We start from the raw sequence: 23,278 nt of genomic DNA on the forward strand, positions 1-23,278 counted from the left end.
TGAGAAATGGCTGTGCTGGAGAACAAACCCTACAGATTTAAATGTATGGGAGGTCAGGCTTGGACAATCCCTGGGCTCCCACAGGTGCAGAAACACCTCAGAAGGATTTGGGGTCAGGCCACAGACACCAACAGAGCCAGTGGTGTTTCACCAAGGGTTCCTTTAATAAATCCAGTTATTTCTTCCTTTTGAACCCACTTTGCCTTTCTGCTTTTGCACTGGAGGCCCAGGGCAGCCCCTCCCTGGCACCACGGGCTGCTCTCCACGGCCGCCCCACCAAACCTCTGCCTTGTTCTCTGTGCTCAGGTGAATCCTGCGGGCTCCTCACACCGGTGTCCCTTGGTGGAAGGGCAGCAGGGGGTTCCTGGCAGTCTCTCTGTTTGCTTCCACACCTTCTGTCTGCAGCCACTCCATCTTCTGCCGGTGCTGCCGCACGGCGTCGGCCACGCGCGCGTCCATCATGGCCTCGGTCAGCACGCCGTCCTCCGAGGCGTAGGCTGCGGCCTGCGGGGACAGGGACACCTCAGACACCTCAGGGATGGCCTGTGCCACCTGCAGGGACAGCTCAGGCTGCGGCCTGCGGGGACAGGGACACCTCAGACACCTCAGGGATGGCCTGTGCCACCAGCAGGGACAGCTCAGGGATGGCCTGTGGGGACAGGGACACCTCAGACACCTCAGGGATGGCCTGTGCCACCAGCAGGGACAGCTCAGGCTGCTGCCTGCCTGCTGTGCCCGTTCCAATGTGGGATTTCACCACAGCGCTCTCGGTCCTTGTGGTGTGCAGGGATGGCCAATGAGCTCTGCCCAATTCTGGATTCCTGGGAATCAAAACCTTGGTTGGAGAAGAAAAACCCAACATTTGGCTTTTTAAAATTCCCTCTCCTGGTCTAGAAGAGCTGCCCATGTGAAGCCTTTTTTTCAGAAGATCCCACACTTGCTTCCTTTAAATTTCTTCTGCTCTAAGAGATGCACTTGCAAAGCCTTGTTTTCAGAAGGAAAGACCCCACACTTGGCTCCTTTAAATTCCCTCTCCTGCTCTAGAAGAGCTGCACATGAGAAACCTTGTTTACAGAAGAAAATACCCCACATTAGGCTCCCTTAAATTTCCACTCCTGTCCTGCACATATGAAGCCTTGTTTTCAGAAGAAAACCCCCACATTTGGCTTTTAAAAATCCCCTTTCTTGCTCTAGAAGAGCTGCACATGTGAAACCTTGTTGACAGAAGAAAATACCCCACATTAGGCTCCTTTAAATTTCCACCCCTGTCCTAAAGGAGCTGCACATATGAAGCCTTGTTTTGAGAAGGAAAGACCCCACATTTGGCTTTTTTAAATCCCCTCTCCCGCCCTAAAAGAAAAGAGCTGCACATGTGAAGCCTTGTTTTTAGAAGACCCACATTTGGCTCCTTTAAATCCCCTCTCCTACTCTGGAAGAGCTGCACATGTGAATCCTTGTTTTCAGAAGACCCCAACATTTGGCTTTTTAAAATTTTCTCTCCTTTAAAAGAGCTGCACATGTGAAGCCAATAAAGTGAAGAGAGGTGGGTGCAGGAGGGTGATGGAACCACTCCATCCAAAGCTAAATAAAATTGTTTAAACACTTGCACAGCAGAACAAACAGCAGTGCTGGGGGGGCACATGGGCAACGTGGTGCCTCTAAAATGATGTTTAATGTGCCTCTAAAATGATGTTTAATGTGCCCTACCCTGCTTTCCTCCCTCAGGAACCTCCCCTGCATCACCTCAGTGCTGTGGCAGCTCCCACCTGCACCCAAACCCCAACTCCCCAGGCCAGTTGTGCTTGCAGGGGCAGCACAGTGGTGAGCACAGCTCCTTGGGGCAGCTCCTGCCACCTCTGTCCCCCAAGGGAACACCTGTGGGGCAGCAGAGGGACTGACCCTCATGCAGGGGACACCCAGCACAGCTGGGGCTCAGCCTGGGCTCCCTGAGATGCCAGCACAGCACACAGGGCAGGGATGCTGGTGCTGGATGCTGGTGCTGTCAGCTGCACCCATCTCCACGGTAACAGAGCGGCCCCCGAGCTGCAGAGTTCTAAATCTGGTTCCTCCCTCTGCAAGGGCTCCCGTGAGCAGCTCAGGGAATGAGGGAGCTTGGCTGAAAAGAGATCCCCTGGCTGTACAGGGATCCCTTTTATGCACACAGATCCCTTGGCTGTACACACAATCCCTTTTATGCACACAGACCCCTTGGCTGCCCAGGGATCCTTTGGTTGCACACAGATCCCTTTTTATGCACACAGATCCCTGGGGTGTACAGGGACTCCCTGGCTGCACACAAATCCCTTTGATGCACACAGATCCCCTTGGTTTCACACAGAATCCCTTTCATGCACACGATCCCTTTTATGCAGACAGATCCCTTGGTTTTACACAAATCCCTTTAATGCACACAGATCCCCTGGCTCCACACAGATCCCTTTTATGGACACAGATCCCTTGGCTGTACAGAGATTCCTTGGTTGCACAGAGGGTTGTACACAGATCCTTTGGTTTCACACAAATCCCTTTTCTGTACACAGATCCCTGGGATGTACAGGGATTCCCTGGCTGCACACAGATCCCTTTGATGCACACAGATCCCTTGGTTTCACACAGATCCCTTGGTTTTACACAGATCCCTTTGATGCACACAGATCCTTTGGTTTTACACAGATCCCTTTGATGCACACAGATCCCTTGGTTTTACACAGATCCCTTTGATGCACACAGATCCTTTGGTTTTACACAGATCCCTTTGATGCACACAGATCCCTTTGATGCACACAGATCCCTTTGCTTCACACAGATCCCTTTTATCCCACAGGGACTGGGAAGAGGGCTGGGAGCCCTGCAGCTCCCCCAGCCACCCTGCCTGACCCTAAGAACCCCAAACCTCTCCCCCATGCTGGATTTTCAGTGCCAACCCTGCTGTCCCCCGTGCCAGTGAGTTTAACGTGGATTCAGCACTCACTGCAGCGATCCTGAGGCATCACACACAGCCTCCATCCATTATTGATGCTGCAAAACACCAATTCCAGCAAGGAAGGAGCCTGACAGAAAAACAGCACAGGAACCAACTCAGGGGTGACCCCTTTACCCCTCAGGGATGTCCATGGGGCAGCAAACAAAGCCCAGCACGAGCTGCAGCTCTGCCACCACCACAGGGCTGGAGCTGCCCATGGCATCACTGAGGAGATGCAAGGAGAAATAATAATTTCCAGCAACGAGCAAAAGGTTCCTCAGGCTGGTTTTCAGCTCCTCTAACCCCTTTTCCTGCCTTTTTTATGGGGGGAACTGGTTGGACCACAAAAGGTCTCAGAGCTGGCAGGTGCTGGATTTTCCTGCAAAATCCTTTCCCTGTGCAAACCCTCTGCAATCCTTGCTCCAGGCAGGACTGAGACCTAAAACCAGGAGTAAAACCTGGCTTTGGGAAGGAGCAGCTCTGTAAATAGATATTCACTAATTATTATTATTTATTTTCTATTTATTTATTATTTATTTTCTATTTATTTATTCACCAAGGTTCTTGTGCTGCTCTCACTGCCTGAGCAGGATCCTCAGCACCTCTCCTGTCCTCTCTGCAAAAGCTGACACTTACAACCAGGAGTAAATCCTGGCACTGGGAAGGAGCAGCTCTGTAAATAGAGAATTCTCCACTTATTATTATTATTTATTCTCTATTTATTTATTATTTATTCTCTATTTCTTTATTCACCAAAGCTCTTGTGCTGCTCTCACTGCCTGAGCAGCATCCTCAGCACTGAGGCTGCCAAATATTCCCTCAGCACCTCTCCTGTCCTCTCTGCAAAAAGGGAAAACTGCAAAGGTTTTGTTCAGACCTCCCTCACCCCTATGACATTTTTATTTTTTGTAAAATAAAAATTCTTCATAATTTTTTTTTTTTGCAAAATAAAAATAAAACCAGGGCTCTCAGTGCAGCCCTGAAACCACTGCAAAGGTTTTGTTCAGACTTCCCTCACCACCTTGACAGTTTTATTTTTTGTAAAATAATAATTCTTTATAAAATTTTATTTGTAAAATAAAAATAAAAACAAGGCTCTCAGTGCAGCCCTGGTGGGGTGTTTGGAAATGGAAATAGAGTTTTTTGGGATGGATTTTTGTGCTGCCAGAGTGGAACCTCCTGCAAAGCTGTGCAGTTCATGCTCTGCTGATTTTCTCAATGACTTTCTATTTTTAGAAAGCCTCAGGCCCTCACTGTCAAGAAAGCAAATGGGAGAAGCAGCTGCCCCTTCTGGGAGTAGCTTGCACACACACAAAAATGGTACCAAGCTTCATTTATATTCATACCTCTGCCTCCTGCCTGGGCAAATTTTAACCCATTTTCTGCAGTGCAGCAATTCCTGTTTTATCCCTCCAAGCCAATTAGGAAATAATTGTGTTTGCTGAGGATGGAACAGATGACAAGTCCAGCCTGAATGACCTCATGTTTCATTCCAGCCAAGATTTGTGGTTGATTTGAACCTGGCCAGACTCATCTGGATCATTTAAATCCCATTTATAATGAAAATAGCCTGATGAAATAAAAAAAAAAATCATCCCACACAAAAATACAACAGCTATTTTTAAAATATAAACAAGGGAGTAAAAAAAAAAAGGCATTTATGTCAGTGGCATAAAAGGCAAGGAAATGACAGGAAGCTCCCACGGGGACATAAAACTCCTGGGAATTCACCTGAAGTGCTGCCAAAACAATTTTCCAAGATTACAGCTTGGAATAGTGAAAGGTTGCTTTTTTGCTTTTAGGTTTTGACATTTTATCTAAAGCACATCAGCAGCTCTGAGTGCAGGGCTGGGAAGAGAATTTTTCCATTTTTCCTGAGGGGAATTTTTAAGGTGAAAATGCACCGAGCCCATGCTGGAGCCACAAAGGACAACGGAAAAGCACAAGGACAAAAGGGAACGCTCAGACTCCTGCAGGAGAGATCAAAATGGATTTTCAGCACGCACACTCCTGCCTGTGCCAGACAGCAATATTTTTTCCCAGTGCTGGAGGTTACACTCTTGGCTTTTCTGCTTCTTGGTTTTGAATTGTGTTGGTAAATTCAGGCCAGAGGCAGACTGAGGCAGCAGGGGGGTAAAACTTCAGCAAATCCATCTCATGGGGGGTCAAAGGCTCTGAGAGCTGCAGCTCCTGCTCAGCCTCACCGAGGTGGCTTTTGTCATGGGCAGATTGTATGGAAAATACGTAAATAGAGAATTTTTATTTTGTTAGAATCTTTTCTCCTGTGAAGCTGAGAGGCCTCAGAAACAAAATGTAAACAATGATTATCTGCAACAGGTGAATCTTTGGTCTCATGGGTTGTTTTTAATTAATGGCAAATCACAGCCAGCTGGCTCAAACTCTCTGGTCAGTCACAAGATTTTACTATTTTTCCTTTTCCCAGATCAGGATATTCTGATATCAGATTATTTCCCACCTTTTTCAGAAAACACCTTGAAGTAAAAGGGAATTAAAATACCAAAAATGAGATCTTGATATGAGATATCAGATTATTTCCCACCTTTGACACTCAGCACCTTGAATTAAAAGACCAAAAAGAGATATTGATATGAAATATAAGAAATACAGAGTAATCGGATTATTCTGTAATCAGATTATTTCTCACCTTTTTCAGGCAGCACCTTGAATTAATAGGGAATTACAATACCAAAAATGAGATATTGATATGAGATATAAGAAATACAGAGTAACCAGATTATTCTGTAATCAGATTACTTCTCACCTTTGGCAGCACCTTGAATTAATAGGGAATTAAAATACTATTAATAAAAATAATATATTAAAAATGATATATTGATATGAAAAATAAGAAATACAGAGTAATCAGATTATTCTGTAATCAGATTATTTCTCACCTTTGGCAGCACCTTGAATTAATAGGGAATTACAATACCAAAAATCAGATATATTGACATGAGATATCAGATTATTTCCCACCTTTGGCAGCCAGCACCTTGAATTAAAAGGGAATTAAAATACCAAAAATCAGATATTGATATGAAAAGTAAGAAATACAGAGTAATCAGATTATTCTGTAATCAGATTATTTCCCTCCTTTGGCATTCAGCACCTTGAATTAAAAGGGAATTAAAATACCAAAAATGAGATCTTGAGATGAAATATAAGAAATACAGAGATGAAATATAAGAAATAATCTGATTATTCTGTCATCAGATTATTTCCCACCTTTTTCAGGCAGCACCTTGAATTAAAAGGGAATTAAAAGCCCAAAAATGAGATACTGATATATTAGAGTGTCTGTGGTACACGAGCTCCCTGCAGCTGCTGCATCCAGCCTGGTGAGGATTTTTTGCAGTAATTCCTGGAGGAATTCTGGGGTGAATTCCTCCCTGAGCACTGTAGCTATGCAGTTAACTCATCCTGCAGGGTTATTTTTGTCTGTGCTCAGCTCCCTGACCCAGTTCAGAGCACAGCCATCCACAGGGGTGCAGCAGCAGCACGGCAAGGGGATGGGCAGGCAGGAAAACACTGCCACAAAGGCTGGAAAATGCAGCTCTGAACCTTCCCTGCTCCTCCAAAGAGTCACCAGGGCTAAAACAGGGAATAAAATAAAAACAGAACCCACGAGAGTAGCGGGGGTGAGGGAATTCACCTGCGTGGAAAGGGGATTTTCACCAAAGCTGCTGAGGGGTTCACACAGAAAAACTCAAAGGGCTCCTGGCAGGAATCTCCAAATTCCTCATCCAAAAAACGGACAACAAGTCACAGATTTTAATATTTTTATAAGTTTGCATATTTGGGTTTAATCTCCCAATTACAGCTTGAAGTGATGAAGGAATTTATTCCAAGTTTGCCACCTCCAAACTCATTTTTGTCTCACTTTTTTGGGGACAGGAACAGCAGCTCCAGTTGGTCCCAGCTCCAAATTAATCCAAAAAATGGACCACAGGTCACAGGTTTTCATATTTTTATAAGTTTGATCCATTTGCATACTGGGGTTTAATCTCTCAATTACAGCTTCAGGTAATGAGGGAATTTATCCCAAGGTTGCTCCCTCCAAACTCATTTTTGTTTAACTTTTTTGGGGCAGGAACAGCAGCTCCAAACTACAAATTCCTTGTCCAAAAAATGGACAAAAAGTCACAGGCTTTCATATTTTTATAAATTTGCATATTTGGGTTTAATCTCCCAATTACAGCTTGAGGTGATGAAGGAATTTATTCCAAGTTTGCTTCCCCCAAACTCATTTTTGTCTCACTTTCATGAGGTCCCTTTGATTTTAACCTTGATTTTAACTTAGATTTGATTTTCACTCCAATTTTCATCTTGATTTCCACTCTGATTTCCACTCTGATTTTCACTCTGATTTTCACTCTTTCACTCTAATTTCCACCTTGATTTTCACTCTGATTTCCACCTTGATTCTCACCTTGATTTTCACTCTAATTTCCACTGTGATTTTCATTCTCATTTTCACTCTAATTAATTTGCACTCTGATTTCCATCTAATTTCCACTGTGATTTTCACTCTAATTTTCACCTTGAATTTCCCTCTAACTTTCACTGATTTTAACGTTAATTTTCACCTTGATTTCCACTCTCATTTCACCACAAATGAAGTTTCTTGCCACATCCAACCCCCTCAAACATTTCTCCTCACTCCCCTCTCCTAAATATATTTTTTCCCAGCCCTTTGAGTGCTCCATGAGAGCAGAGAGCAGCACAACAACTTCCTGCTGCAATTTTACACCAAACCCTGGTAACAGTGCTGGCAGCACCAGGTGCATTTTTAAAAGCTGTCAGGGAAAATGATTCACCCCCACCTTTTCCCTTCCTTCAGCAGCACTTAAAGGATAAATGATAAAAGCTGAGGTCATTCCTGGGGAGAAATGACAAATTTGCTGATAAGGGGGTGATAAAAAGCAAAGCATCATTTATCACAACTTCTTATTACAGGAAATAGTTGGCAGCAGAGCCTTTCATAGATGACAGCACATATTTTGAAATATGATTCAATATCATAAAAATTATCCAGGAAAATTAACCAGCTGTGGGCTAGCAAAGAATAAAATAAAGAATTAACAGCACTCAAATTGGACCTCAGCTCATGAGTGCTGCAATTGAAATTAATTTCTACTAGAAAGGATAAATATTTATGTTCTTTAAAAGGTGGAAAATCAGAAGTAGAAAGAATGAAATGCACAAACTTCCTCAGATGTTTGTGAGCTGCTAAACTAAATTAAAAATTTAAGAGCTAAACAAAAAGCCACTTTGTTTTTACAAGCCCTGCAAGGAAGCTGACATGAGTAGGTTACATGAGACACAAACTGGAGCACATCCCTGCAGCTGGTATTTCTGGGTTAGTGCATGAAAATCCCCAATCCAGTCAGAAACTGGCAGCTGTGACAAAACAAGGTGAAAACCTGATTTAAATAAAAAAACAACACTAAAGCTTGCTGAGCATGTGAATAATTGTACTCCAAGTGACTGCATTTCCTATTTTTATATATAAATATATAAGATAAATGTATAAATAAATGTAATGTAAAAATAAAATGTACAAATATCTGGTTTTTTTCACCTCCAATCCCAGTTTTGTTTCTTTAATAGCTCAAACTGCACTGAGAGGGTTTGGAACAAAGGAGAGGAGGAGGATGGTTCAGGGCCCCAATGAAGGCACCAAAATCAGGTTTCTGTTCTGCTGAGCTTCCTGAGCTGGAGCTTGAGTGTGGCCACCCCAAACTGAGCCCAAACTCACCTGCTTGGCCTAAATTCCATAAGGGATTTCCCAGTAGGAATTATGAAAACTGCTCCTGTTTATGGGGTGAGGAATTGAGCTGATATTGCAACACCCACCCCAGAGGCAGCAGGGATCTGGGGACACCCCATGGACAATGAATGAAGGAATTTATCCCAAGTTTGGGAAACCTTCACAGGGAGAGAGGAGCTGAGAGTCCAGAGTCAGAGCCTGGAACCTCCCAGGAGGAAAGGGAGGGAAAGGGGGAAGGAAAGGGAAAGGAAAAGGGGAAAGGAAAAGGGGGAAGGAAAAGGGGGAAGGAAAAGGGGGAAGGAAAAGGGGGAAGGAAAAGGGGGAAGGAAAAGCGGGAAGGAAAAGGGGGAAGGAAAAGGGAAGGGAAAGAGAAAGGAGAAATGAGAGAAAAGGGGAAGGAAAAAGGGGAAGGAAAAAGGGGAAAGGGAAAAGGAAGGGAAGGGAAAGGAAGGAGAGGGAAGGAAAGAGAAGGAAAAAGGAGGGAAAAGGGAAGGAAAAAGGGGAAGGAAAAAGGGGAAGGAAAAAGGGGAAGGAAAAAGGGAAAAGGGAAAGGGAAAAGGGAAAGGGAAAAGGGAAAGGGAAAAGGGAAAAGGGAAGGGAAAGGAAGGAGAGGGAAGGAAAGAGAAGGAAAAAGGAGGGAAAAGGGAAGGAAAAAGGGGAAGGAAAAGGGAAAAGGAAGGGAAGGGAAAGGGAAGGGAAAGGAAGGAGAGGGAAGGAAAGAGAAGGAAAAAGGAGGGAAAAGGGAAGGCAAAAGGGAAGGGAAGAGCCCCTCTCACCTGCCATGCCACAGCAAGCTGGGAGATCTCCCGGCCGGACATGCCCTCGGTCAGCCTGGCAATCTCTGAGCACTTCTTGCCATAATCAAACTGGGCCAGCTTCAACCTCCTGAAAGGCACAACCACCTTTGGTCAGCTCCACACCACAGGAGTTCCTACAGGTTCCTGCTTGCATCCCTGCCTCCTGAATTGTAAGGGCACTGTAGCCATGATATTTTATGAAAAATCCTTTACAATCACCAACTCCTGTCTCTTTGAAGAGCCCAAACTTTCTCCTAACTCCAAGGATGCCTCTGTCATGGACATATTTTATAAAAAATCCTTTCCTTAGGATCTTTTCTCCTGAGAAGCTGAGAGGCCTCAGAAACAAAATGTAAACAATGGTTATCTGCTGCTGTGGAATGCAACAGGTGCATCTGGGATTGGTCTCATGTGGTTGTTTTTAATTAATGGCCAATCACAGTCAGCTAGCTCAGACTCTCTGGTCAGTCACAAGATTTTATTATCATTCCTTTCTATTCCTTTCAAGCCTTCTGATGAAATCTTTTCTTTTATTCTTTTAGTATTGTTTTAATAGATCATTTAAACATATCATATATATAATAAAATAATAAATCAGCCTTCTGAACCATGGAGTCAAGATTCTCATCTCTCCCCTCATCCTGGGACCCTGTGAACACCAGCACAGGGCACAACAAAAAATCTGGGACAGTGTCACAGCGAGAGGCACCTCCCAAATCTTTTGCCTGTTGAAAGAGGATTTATAGACAAAATACACAAGAAAGGGGATGAGGAAAAACAAATAAAGAGAGGGAATTCTCTAAAGTGGGAGAATTGTGAGGGGCACTCACTGTTTGCCCTCTGTGGCTGGCTTCAGGACGTGCTGGTCGAAATACATCCTGACGAGGCGCTCGCGCTCCTCCAGCTGGGGCAGCTCAAAGTTCACCATCTCATCTATCCTGTCATTGATGGCCCAGTCAAACTGCTCTGGCTGGTTGCTTGCTAAAACAAGCATAAACCTGGAATTAGGGGGAAAAAATAAATAAAGATTGACTGACAAAGGCATAAAAATCAAAATTGATGAGCTGAGTTTGAACATCGGGAGCTGCCGTGGTTGGGATCAAAGATGTTTCATTACATGAAAAAAAACCCTGGATTCATTAGAAATACCTTAGAAATACCTTTAAAACCTTAGAAATAACCTCAAGCAGCACACTAAAATGTGTTTGGGGTTGTTTAGAACACTCTGAAGCGTGCAGACCCAGCTCTGCTCCATGAGCTGCTCCAGGTCCTGCTGCATTTTGGAGCTGGAATTTCTTTTTTGTTTTATTGCTTTGTAATGATGCTTCTTCCCTGTGCCAATACTTTAATGCTTTAATTGATGTCACCAGTTAAACAGTGCCTAATAATTTGAAATGGGCTTTTAAGCACAGCTATTGGAATATTGATGTTCTTGCTGTCTGGCTGAATCATTGCATACAAGGGGCCGTGTTCTCTGCTGTCATTTCTGGAGATAACTTGGCCAAACCAAGACTGTGGAATTTTTACCATCAAAACTTGCAGAAACACAAGCCTGGATTAAGGATTAAGCCAGGATTGCCATGCAGCCTGATATTCAGGCAGTTTGATATCCCACAAATGATTCTGGGAAGTTGAAAAGCAGCAATTCCCAGTCCTGGTGCAAATTCTCTGCTGAAGGAAGAGTTTTCCTCAGGGTGTCACCAAAGCACCCCATTCATACACCCCATTTCATCCATTTCACCCCAGTGAGCTACCCCTGATGCATGCAGGGCTGCTCCTTGCCCAGAGCAGCAATGAGGCTGCTCAGAAGTAAAAAGCAGAGCATGAATCACCAGGGCATGTTCAGTGTCCTCAGATGGCTCATGGGTGAAATCAGGGCTGAATTTAATGGCAGATCTCATTGTAAATGAGAGCTCAGCTGTTCTGGGCATCCCCAGCACCCCAAAAAACACCCCCAGAGCTCTTCCAAGGCAATTTAAAATCACCAGCACCCAAAAAACATCCTCAGAGCTCTCCTGAGGTATTTTAATATCAGGGGAAAGAAAGAAAGAAATGTCCCCAGCACCCCCAAAAAACTCCCAGAGCTCTTCCAAGGCAATTTTAAATCCCCACAGGGATTTTAAGCACAGGGGAAGCAATGGAAACTCAGCTGCCTCACACAAGAGGTCACTGCAGAGGAGCAAACACCACCCAAGTGTTTTTCCTGGGAACTTGAAGCACCCAGCCAGGAGAACTCTGAATTTTTGTGGGAATGATTTTCCTGGGCTTTTGTATAAACAGGAACTGGCCAAGAAACACAATATAAACATCAAGATACTCAAGATGTCCAAATATCACCAAAGTCTGAGGGAAAAGTTTTCCTTCTGTTCTGATTTCCAAGTGCCAGGAAAAGTTGAAGGATGAACAAGCTACATGAAGCACATAAGAGAGGGGAAAATTCTCTGCAGATTCTGTTCAATCCCCCAGCAGCACAGATCATTTCCAACCTCCAGAGATCCTTTAAAGACTTTTCTCAACCCAGGGAAATATCAGCTGCTGAAGTGGATACTCACTTGTTGCTGTGCTGCCCTGTTCTGTGCAGAAATGCATTTAGAGTTGCTCTGAGATCTTCACTGATTTTCTCCTGCAAAGGTAAAAGCCAAAGGAGCATCAGCTGCTGGGGACTGCAGGCAGCTCAGAGCTTTAATCAGCATTAAGGACTAAGGGAATTCTGTTATTTGGCTATTTGTTTATTTGTATTCCTTTATTTAAGGAGGAGAAGGAACAGGAAGGAGGAGAAGGAGGAGAAGGAACAGGAAGGAGGAGAAGGAGGAGAAGGAGGAGAAGGAGGAGAAGGAGGAGAAGGAGGAGGAGGAGGAGGAGGAGGAGGAGGAGGAGGAGGAGGAGGAGAAGGAGGAGAAGGAGGAGAAGGAGGAGAAGGAGGAGAAGGAGGAGAAGGAGGAGAAGGAGGAGAAGGAGGAGAAGGAGGAGAAGGAGGAGAAGGAGGAGAAGGAGGAGAAGGAGGAGAAGGAGGAGAAGGAGGAGAAGGGGAGGAGAACGGGAGAAGGAGCAGAAGGAGCAGGAGAAGGAGCAGAGCAGAACAGGAGCAGGAGCAGAAGGCGCAGAGCAGGAGCAGAACAGGAGAAGGAGCAGAGCAGAAGAAGGAGCAGGAAAAGGAGAAGGAGCAGAAGAAGCAGAGCAGGAGCAGAGCAGACACACACCCAGCACTTACTGTGGCCCTTTTCCTCAGGAATGCATCTGCCTCGTCCACGAAGAGCAGGAGGCTGCAAAGGGAAGCACCACAGTGAGAGCACAGGCTGAGGCAGGCCTGGGGAGCCTCTGCTGCTTTTAGCCAGGGCTGGGATTAAATGGACAAGATGGAATTTCTTGTTTGGACTCAGATGTTTGTTAGTTCTTATCTCTGTTACAGTTTCACAAACCCTGAGTTCTGCAGCACTTTAACAAACTAAAACGGAGCCCTGTCTGTCTCTCTACAAGGCCTTTTAAGGATAAAGTGTCCAATTAAGAAATGACACCTAAATTATTTTTACTTTTAACCCAAAAACCAACCACCCATGGCCTGCAATGTGGAGTTTTTATCCAATTACACAAAACCACCCAAAGGCATGGAGGAGAAGAAGGAGGAGGAGAAGAAGGAGGAGAAAAAGAAGGACCAGCCTCTGCCCTAAAACCTCCACCCTGCCCCATATATTTCCATATTCTAAAACCCCAAACTCTGAGTTTCTCACCCTTTTCCCACCCACTTCTATCCAAACTCCACACCCACAATCCCAGCTCCATCATTCCATTCTGGAAGCTTCTCCTCAGCCTCAAATGCAGAAATTTAGACCTGCTCAAGTCTGAGTGCTATTTTAGCATTCCCTCCTCTTTACAGAGATGTGTGCAGGGCACAACACAGAAATCTTGGTGACAGTGACACCTCCCTGCCATTTCTCCTCCAAAAAGCTCAAACCACAGTCCTGCCCTCAGCCTGCTTTGTTGTTTTGTGAGGTTTTTCTTTCCCAAACCACAGCAGCACTAATGGAATGGCTTTACTACCTGTGGAGAAGTGAATTAATAAAGGCCATGAATTATTCACCAAAATAAATTCACTTCTAACCCAAGGGCAGAGCTCTTCCCAAGGGACTGAGCCTGTAAAGATGTTTATCAATAACAGGAGCAGGTTGCTCATAAAGCTGTCACAGCTTGTATTACCTCCCTGCCTAACTTCAAACCCAGCTTTTTTCCAGGGCATTTCAGGCCTGTTAACATCTTCTCCCAAATATTCTCTGCAGAAAATGTGTTATCACAATTTCAGCTAAATAGGAAACAGCTAACTGGTGGATATTCAGAATTAAATATGCTTAAATACTTCAGTGCTGCTGGAGGAGAGAATATTGATTTTATGGACACATGTAAGCTTTGATCAGGCAGTGTAGGGAGCTGAAATGCACAAAATTTTTATTAGGGCAGAGAAATTCAGAGCCAGGCAGTGTTGGAAGAGAATTCCTTGATGGGAGCATCCAGCTGAGCACCCTCACATCTCTTCCAAGTTCTCACTTAAATTCTGAGCTCACTTAAATTCTGACACCTTCCCCTCTATAGCTCCTCAGGATAGAAGCTTAAAAAATTAAATCTTGCTTTTAAATCCCTGAATATTTTTTCTTTGTAAGGGGAAATAGAAAGATTCAAGTGATGAATGAAGCAAGGATTAAAAGAGACAGCACAAGATAATGTCCATCTGAAGCAATCAGAGCACATAAATCACTGGGCAGCCCCACTGACAGATCTGAGCTCAAAGCAGCACAAAACCCAAAGTGACATCTCTGGAAGTTCACTATTGAATTTCACCAGCCTGGCTGGACAAGAATCTCTGCAGTGCAAAAATCAAAAATCCATTTATATTGGTAGGAGCAAATGAACCACACACTCCTACAAAATCAGGGAGCCAAATTCAGCCTCGGCCTGAGGAGTCTCTGCAGATAAAAATCTGATTTTAAAGGTGACTGAAAAAGCAAAAGTTATTTTTTGTGTTTGTGTTTTCTATACCTGATATTTTACACCTGTTTGTGATTTTTATGTCAATACCTTTAGCATCTATGTCCTCCTTATCCTCTTTTATTTCTTTTATTCACTCTTCCTGTTTAGGACTCAAAAGTAAACCAGAAGCTGCATTTAAATACTAACAGTGTTTAAAATCTTCAGGAGATTCTGTGTTGCCTCACTCAGTAACAACTAATTTATTATGATTATTCTTGCAAATATAATGAAATAACAATCATTATACTGAGCAATTTATAGAGCAACTCCATGGATCATTTCAGAAGAGATTTGCTGCCCCCTCAAAGGGAAAAGCAAGGTTCTTGCAGGATCAACACCTTGCTTTCTAACAATTAATATAACATAATATAACATAACATAACATAATATAACATAACATAACATAACATAATATAATATAATATAATATAATATAATATAATATAATATAATATAATATAATATAATATAATATAGATACGGTTCTTGCAGGATCAACCCCTTGCTTTCTAACATTTTATTTATTTTAAAATAAAATAATATAATATAATATAGAATATATATAGAATATATAATATAGATATGGTTCTTGCAGGATCAACCCCATGCTTTCTAACAATTTATTTATTATAATATAATATAATATAATATAATATAATATAATATAATATAATATAATATAATATAATATAATATAATATATAATATAGATATGGTTCTTGCAGGATCAACCCCTTGCTTTCTAACATTTTATTTATTTTAAAATAAAATAATATAATATAATATAGAATATATATAGAATATATAATATAGATATGGTTCTTGCAGGATCAACCCCATGCTTTCTAACAATTTATTTATTATAATATAATATAATATAATATAATATAATATAATATAATATAATATAATATAATATAATATAATATAATATAATATATAATATAGATATGGTTCTTGCAGGATCAACCCCTTGCTTTCTAACAATTTATTTATTTTAAAATAATATAACATAATATAATATAGAATATATATAGAATATATAATATAGATATGGTTCTTGCAGGATCAACCCCTTGCTTTCTAACAATTTATTTATTTTAAAATAATATAATATAATATAATATAATATAATATAATATAGAATATATATAGAATATATAATATAGATATGGTTCTTGCAGGATCAACCCCTGCTTTCTAACAATTTATTTATTTTAAAATAAGTAAAATTTATTTATTTTAATAAATAAATATTTTTATATATTATATATATTTATTATGTATAATAAATGCATTATATATTATATTATAGATAATGCAATGTAATATAATATAATACAAATATTTTACATATATACATATATATACACACACACATATATATATATATATATATATATATACACATACACATATATATATATATACACATATATACACACACACACACATATATATATATATATATATATATATATATAAAATATTAGGGCCGAACTACACTGTTGTAGCTGTGGGTGAGGGATTGTTGAACAAAAACCCAAAGTGAGCATTAAATAAAAGCCCAACTTACCCTCTCCTGCTGGTGTTGGCCCAGTCAAAGAGTTTGTGCATGGCTGTGACCCCTTCCCTGCCCATGGGGGCCACGTCCCCTCCTGTCATGATGGCATAGTCCATGCCTGAGTGCACAGCCAACTTCTGCAGGCAAACAAAACCCACCAAATTCAACCTTTATTTTCACTGCAAGGCCAGGGAGGATGAAGAGGAATTAAAGTAATTTAAGTCCTGTCAGTGCTGGTTTGCAGAGGGAAGTATTGGCTTCTTTATGTTCTTTATCACTTAATGGCAGTTTTTTATTTAGGGCAAAAATAAACCACATAAACCCAACAGAGGTGGATATGAAAGGGCTGCTGCTGTGATTCTATTTATTTTCTCAATTTTTATCCATCTCTATTGGCTATAGAAAGCTCAACTACGTGGCTTTAGAAATCCAGTAGGTGCCATACAAAGCTTTAGGTGCCATAATCTCAAAGTTATTGGGGTAGGGGTTTAATGCACTGATAGAGGAAAAAAAAATCAATTTGCATCAGTTTGGCAAATCTGCCACTGTTAAAAAGTTGATGAAACCTCAGGTGTTGTGGACAACCTCTGAAAAGCAAGGAAAAAAATCAAATTTTGACTGCAATCCATGTAAAAATCACCCTGGCAGTGCCTCTGCACACGGAGCCATTTGGTCAAGGGCTTAAACCCAACAGAGGTGGATATGAAGGGGCTGCTGTTGGGATTTTGTTTATTTTTTCCATTTCTATCCACCTCTATGGGCTTTAGAAACCCAAACTAGGTGGCTTTAGAAGGCGCCGTACAAAGCTTTAAGTGCCATAATCTCAAAGTTATTGGGGTATGGGTTTAATGCAGTGATAGAGGAAAAAAAAATTCAATTTTCATCAGTTTGGCAAATCTGCCACTGTTAAAAAGTTGATGAAACCTCAGGTCTCATGGACAAACGGCTGCTACTGTGATTCCCACAAACAAATCCCAGCCCCAAGGGACTCCCACAGATAAATCCCAGTCCCAAGGGACTCCCACAGATAAATCCCAGCCCCAAGGGACTCCCACAGATAAATCCCAGTCCCAAGGGATTCCCACAAATAAATCCCAGTCCCAAGGGACTCCCACAGATAAATCCCAGTCCCAAGGGATTCCCACAAATAAATCCCAGTCCCAAGGGATTCCCACAAATAAATCCCAGTCCCAAGGGATTCCCACAAATAAATCCCAGTCCCAAGGGATTCCCACAAATAAATCCCAGTCCCAAGGGATTCCCACAAATAAATCCCAGTCCCAAGGGACTCCCACAAATAAATCCCAGTCCCAAGGGACTCCCACAAATAAATCCCAGTCCCAAGGGACTCCCACAAATAAATCCCAGTCCCAAGGGACTCCCACAAATAAATCCCAGTTCCAAGGGCCCTTCCCAGGTGGAAATCCAGACCCAAGTGGCTGCAGTGATTCAGAGCTGAATCAGGCTGCTCTCTCCTCCTTCCCCAACAGAACAAAATGTTTGTTCAACACTCCAGCCAGAGATCCCAGCCCAGGGAAGCTCCACAGCCCTGGAATTTTCAGAACACTTTGGCAGAATCTTGGCAGGGTTTTTACCTTGGCAAAAAGAGTTTTCCCAGTGCCAGGGGGCCCGTACATCAGGATATTCCTGTAGAGGCTTTTGTTCCTTTTTGTGTTTCTCGTTGCTATGGCAATGTCTCTCACACGTGCTTCCAGCTGGGGCTGCAGGGAAAAAAAAATCAATTTAAGGATCAGAAGGTACCAAAAAGAGCTGCACCTACCAGGTTCCCAAATCAGTACCTGCAGGAAGGAGGCAGCACTCCAGGCTCAAGCTTTTAAGTCTTAACTTCAGCTGCTCATGACTCCACACCAAGGTCATTTCCTGTCCTATGTGAGGATTTACTGGATTTTCTGTCCACTTGGCTACAATTCTTTCATAAGAAAAAGCAGCAGTGCAGGAAGGAGTGCAGTGACTACTCTAGGAACAGATAACACCTAAATATTCACTTCCTACTGGATGCCCTGGGAGGGATATGTCAAAACATCAGCAACTCTTTGCAGTGCTAATTCCTTCTCAAGTCATAAATTGATATTTATATTCCTACTGCATTTGGGGATACTGGGAGAGAGATATTCCTGCAGGAGCATTTTCTCTCAGCAGCTTCAAGCAGCTCTTAAATTTGCCAGATAACCAGGATTTCAATTCAGAAGTAAATATACAGAAGTAGCACTAATTAGCAAGTTAAAAACCAATCTCAGGGTGGGTAAATGTACAGAATATTTAGATTTTTTTTGGCCTAAAAGCTGGTTTGGGTTCAGTAATCCTTAACTTCAGATGGCACAAGTGGAATTCTGAATCTTCACATGCTGACTACAGAGAGAAACTGCAGCAGAGCAAGGACTGAACTAAGATTTCCAACTGCTTTTCAGAGAGGGATAAAAGGTGAACAAGCTGCTTAATGCATGTCACACTGAACACAGGAGCTTATTTATGGTCTCAGTATTGTCCCAAGGGACAAAAAGCCACTAAAACTGCTGGAATTGCAGCTTTAGAAGGGAGTTTAAGGCACCAGCAGCTCTCATTTGGAATCCAAAGTCATCCTTGACAGCCCAAGGCAGGAGAACAGAGTACTCACACTGAGAACAACTCCTTCAAGGGCATCCTGAGCCTTGCTGGTGAGACGTTTACCGACCTTGGGAGGACAAATTCAGTTACTCACAGGCAGAATAAAACCACATTTTGACAACTCACTTGGACTAAAACACCTTAACAGAACACCAGAGGGCTCAGTCCATCCATCCCACCTCCAATATTTTATTTATTTATTCACTGACAGTCCCAGCTGAGTGGAACACAGAACCCAAGGTGAATTTTACCTTGATGGGAAGTTTCAGAGCCTCCAGCCATCCATTCCACCTCCAATATTTTGTTTATCCAGCCCCACTGACAATCCCAGCTGAGTGGAACACAGAACCAAAGGTGAACTTTACCTTGATGGGATGTTTCAGAGCCTCCAGCACAGTGATCCTGGAGGTTTCCCTCACCAGGGAGGGTTTGCCCAGCCTGGCCTCGATGTAACGCCCTGCTACAGCCGTGGCATTTTTGGCAGAATAAACCCCCACTGCCAGCAGGGTCAGGCCTGCCACCTGCAAAAAAAATTGGGAAAAATGAGCAAAAACCACTTGGCAAGGCAGTGCTGCTGTGGTGGGGAATTAAGATTCAGGACAAGTGCTGAGCAGGAGGGGTTTATTTTTGGTAAGGTGTTTTTTGTTATCCCTGCTCAGACAGTCAAGGTCTCACACTCCCTGTTCACTGACTGCTCTTGCACAGCAAAAAAGCACAAGTGAAGCATTTAGTCCTGAATCCAAAAGTGCATCCTGGCCAAAAAAAAAAATGTGGGGATGTCCAGATTTTCAAGTAAATTGAGTAATGAAGATAAACCACATCAGCCAAAAAGTGTGGGGCTGAATTTTCAGCTAAATTTAGTAATGAAGATAAAACAGCCACACCAGCCCAAAAGTGTGGGGCTGAATTTTCAACTAAATTTGAGTAATGAAGATAAACCAAAAAGTGTGGGGCTGAATTTTCAACTAAATTGAGTAATGAAGATAAAACAACCACATCAGGCAAAAAGTGTGGGGCTGAATTTTCAAGTACATTGAATTCCCAATTTTCAATTTACTTGAAAATTCAGCCCCACGCTTTTTGGAATTTCCACCATGGGAATGGGAATTGCCATAATAGAATGGGAATTGCCACCATGGGAATGGGAATTGCCATAATAGAATGGGAATTACCCCCATGGGAATGGGAATTACCCCCATGGGAATGGGAATTACCCCCATGGAAATGGGAATTGCCACCATGGGAATGGGAATTACCATCACAGAATGGGAATTGCATCACTCACTGGGCTGTTCCTGCAGAAACCCCCCAAAATGAGCCTTTCCCATGGATCTGCCAGTGAAGCAGAAACACTCCAGACTCTGGAGTCAGCTCAGAGCTGATGCCAATAATTCATATCAGAGAAAAGAGCAAACTGCAGCAATTGCTTTTAAAATGAGCTGACTTCTCCTGCAAGCACAGATCAGGGTGAAAAGCCTCAAGGACAGCAAGGATGGTGGCACTGCTCAATAAACCATGAGGCACCATCTGGTAGCCCTCGCTCTGCTGGAATGTGTGACATCACCCCTGCTCTGGGTGGGAACACCAAGGGATCAGAACTGAGAGTTCCAGGATGCAAAGAGTGAGGGATCTCCATGCCCAGCTCAGCCCAGACACAGAACACAGGACAGATTTCACCTTTTTAGCAGCCTCCCTCTATAAACAGAGCCATGATCTCATGCTCTCTGAGACCATCCAGCACAAAGTTCCTGTGCCTGGATGGAGCTGATGTAATTTTCTCTGATTTTTGATGATGTTCATGTCACAAGATACAGAGCTTTAAAAATTCTGTATCAAACAAGAATCCAATTGCCAGCTCTAAAAATTAATCTGATTACAGGGAGTTGTGGTTTTGCATGGGAGACATTTACCCACTTTTTTATCATAAAGTATCAAAGGAATGGATTTCTGATCAGTAAAAAAATGAATTACACTAAAACAACAATGAACCAAAAAATTTGAGGTAGAACCTTTGGGAATAGGGAATGAGGGGCTCCAGAGGAGAAACAAAACCAAAACCATCATGGGAATGGGAATTGCCACCATGGGAATGGGAATTGCCACCATAAGAATGGGAATTGCCACCATGGGAATTGTCACCATGGCAATGGGAATTGTCACCATAAGAATGGGAATTGCCACCATGGGAATGGGAATGGCCACCATGGGAATTGTCACCATGGCAATGGGAATTGTCACCATGGCAATGGGAATTGTCACCATGGGAATTGCCACCATGGCAATGGGAATTGCCACCATGGGAATTGTCACCATGGGAATGGGAATGGCCACCATGGGAATGGGAATTGTCACCATGGGAATTGTCACCATGGGAATGGGAATGGCCACCATGGGAATGGGAATTGTCACCATGGGAATTGTCACCATGGCAATGGGAATTGTCACCATGGGAATGGGAATTGCCACCATGGCAATGGGAATTGTCACCATGGGAATTATCACCATGGGAATTGTCACCATGAGAATGGGAATGGCCACCATGGGAATTGTCACCATGGGAATTGCCACCATGGCAATGGCCACCCTGGGAATTGTCACCATGAGAATGGGAATTGTCACCATGGCAATTGTCACCATGAGAATGGGAATTACTGCTTGGCTGGGAAGAGGTAGAGAAAGAGCAGCACTTAGAGCTGAAAATTCAGGTTTCATTTACAAGAACCTTAAAATAACTGGTTCTTACCTTATAGTAATTTCAAACTTTTTAAAGCAACAAAAAAATATGAGTTCCAGCTGTGTTATCTCCTTTCCAAAAATACACTTGCCTTTTTCTTTTCTTTTTTTTTTTTTTTCAAGCTAAATGTCCCAAATTCACAAGAGAAGAACATGTCAGAAACAAAAAATGACAATTTGTATGTGGGTCAAGTGAGTGCACAGCTCAAAGCACCAAGCACTGATCTACAAAGGGCTCTGAATGCTGCAGATGACAAAAGGAGCCACTAAAAGTTTCTCCTGTTCTCCCCACAGCTCTCAGGCAAAGGATGTTTTGTATCAGCCTTTTTGTGTGTATTAAAAATCAGAGGGTGGAGCAGATGGTGGTGACTGATTTAAAGCAGAATTTCTATTTTAACCAGCTACCAAAAATATTTTTTTCACTGTTGTTTTAAGTTGTACACTGAGAAACAACTTTCTGTCCCCAAGATTCCACTGCCAAGCTCTTTTGTCCTGTGAAAAGATGCTGCTCTGGCTTTTAATCAATGTAATCAGCACACGTAGCAGTTCTCCAAGTGCTCTCTGGGCTACAGCAAAATTGGATTGAAAGCTGTGACACAATCAGAGTTTAACACACATTTCCAACCTGGCTGTTCTGGAAGTTTCTGCCAGGTTTGCCAAGCTTACCGTGGCTGTGACTTTATCCCAGTCTGTCACAAAAGCACGGAATCCTTCCCCAAAGAGCATCCCAGCTGTCCTGTGGCAAACAAACAGCAAGGCAAGCAGGAGAAAAAGGGAATTCAGTGAATTAATAAATTTTAAAACAGGATTTCAGACTGTTTTAAAGTTGTTCATCTTCGGAACAAGTCAAAGCTAAAGGCTCACCTCAGAACTGGAATGTGAACATGGAAAATATTTATAATATTTATAATCATCTGATATTTATATTAATCTGAAAATATATTTATAATAATCAGAATATATATTTATAATAATTTGAAAATACATTTCTAATAATCTGAAAATACATTTCTAATCATCTGAAAATATACTTACAATCATCTGATGCCTACATCTGAGCTGGGATTAAATCCAGAAAAGCACCTGGCCCTAAGATGGTATCAATTGAATTTAATGCATTATTTGGGCTGGACTGGAGGTATTTAAAGCTTTTTTTGTTCAAAATTATAAAGGATCTAAAATGAGCCAATTCCAAAGCTAAACAGCCAGCCCTGAGGAGCCAAAGTGCATGATAGCTTGTGATGGATGTTCTGAAAGAACTGAGGGGACTGAAAGAGCTGAGGGGTTCTCAGAGCTACTGAGCTCCAGGACTAGAGGAAAAGGCCTGAAATAATTTGTTAGAAAAATTGTATCACCCTGAATGTCTCTGGTTGCTATTTCAAGTGACAATGTAGCGAGACAAGCACAAGAGGTCACACAACACTGGAATTCCTCAGAGGAACAAACCCCAGGGTCTCCCACACGTGGGGACACATGTGGAAAAGCGCCAGGCTGAAATTCCTTGGAGGAACAAACCCCAGGTTTTCCCATATATGGAGACACTCTTGGAGAATCACCAGGGGAACAAACCCCAGGTTCTCTGAGATGTGGGGTCACACTTGGAGAAGCATCAGAGGAACAAACCCCAAGTTCTCCCACACATGGGGACACACTTGGAGAAACACCAGGCTGAAATTCCTCAAGGCAACAAACCCCAAGTTCTCCCACACGTAGAGCAGCACCAGAGGAACAAACCCCAGGTTCTCCCACATGTGGGAGAAGCACCAGGCTGAAATTCCTCAGAGGAA

At 42.6% G+C, this 23,278-nt stretch overlaps 1 protein-coding gene across 1 annotated transcript in view; it reads right to left on the reverse strand.

Moving 5' to 3' along the window:
- Positions 1-162: 162 nt before the first annotated feature.
- Positions 163-23,278, reverse strand: part of LOC131567163 (ATPase family AAA domain-containing protein 3) — a 30,685-nt gene continuing 7,569 nt past the window's right edge. Inside the window, exons 7-16 of the mRNA XM_058818677.1 lie at positions 22,158-22,227; positions 19,124-19,279; positions 18,769-18,825; positions 17,729-17,854; positions 16,146-16,270; positions 12,762-12,813; positions 12,103-12,173; positions 10,381-10,548; positions 9,530-9,638; positions 163-504 (exon numbers count right to left, since the gene is read on the reverse strand). Coding sequence (XP_058674660.1) covers positions 325-504; positions 9,530-9,638; positions 10,381-10,548; positions 12,103-12,173; positions 12,762-12,813; positions 16,146-16,270; positions 17,729-17,854; positions 18,769-18,825; positions 19,124-19,279; positions 22,158-22,227 — 1,114 coding nt within the window. The 3' untranslated portion in view covers positions 163-324. The remainder of the gene's footprint in view (positions 505-9,529; positions 9,639-10,380; positions 10,549-12,102; positions 12,174-12,761; positions 12,814-16,145; positions 16,271-17,728; positions 17,855-18,768; positions 18,826-19,123; positions 19,280-22,157; positions 22,228-23,278) is intronic.

This window comes from Ammospiza caudacuta, chromosome 22, assembly GCF_027887145.1.
Source record: "Ammospiza caudacuta isolate bAmmCau1 chromosome 22, bAmmCau1.pri, whole genome shotgun sequence".
NCBI classification, from domain to species: domain Eukaryota; kingdom Metazoa; phylum Chordata; class Aves; order Passeriformes; family Passerellidae; genus Ammospiza; species Ammospiza caudacuta.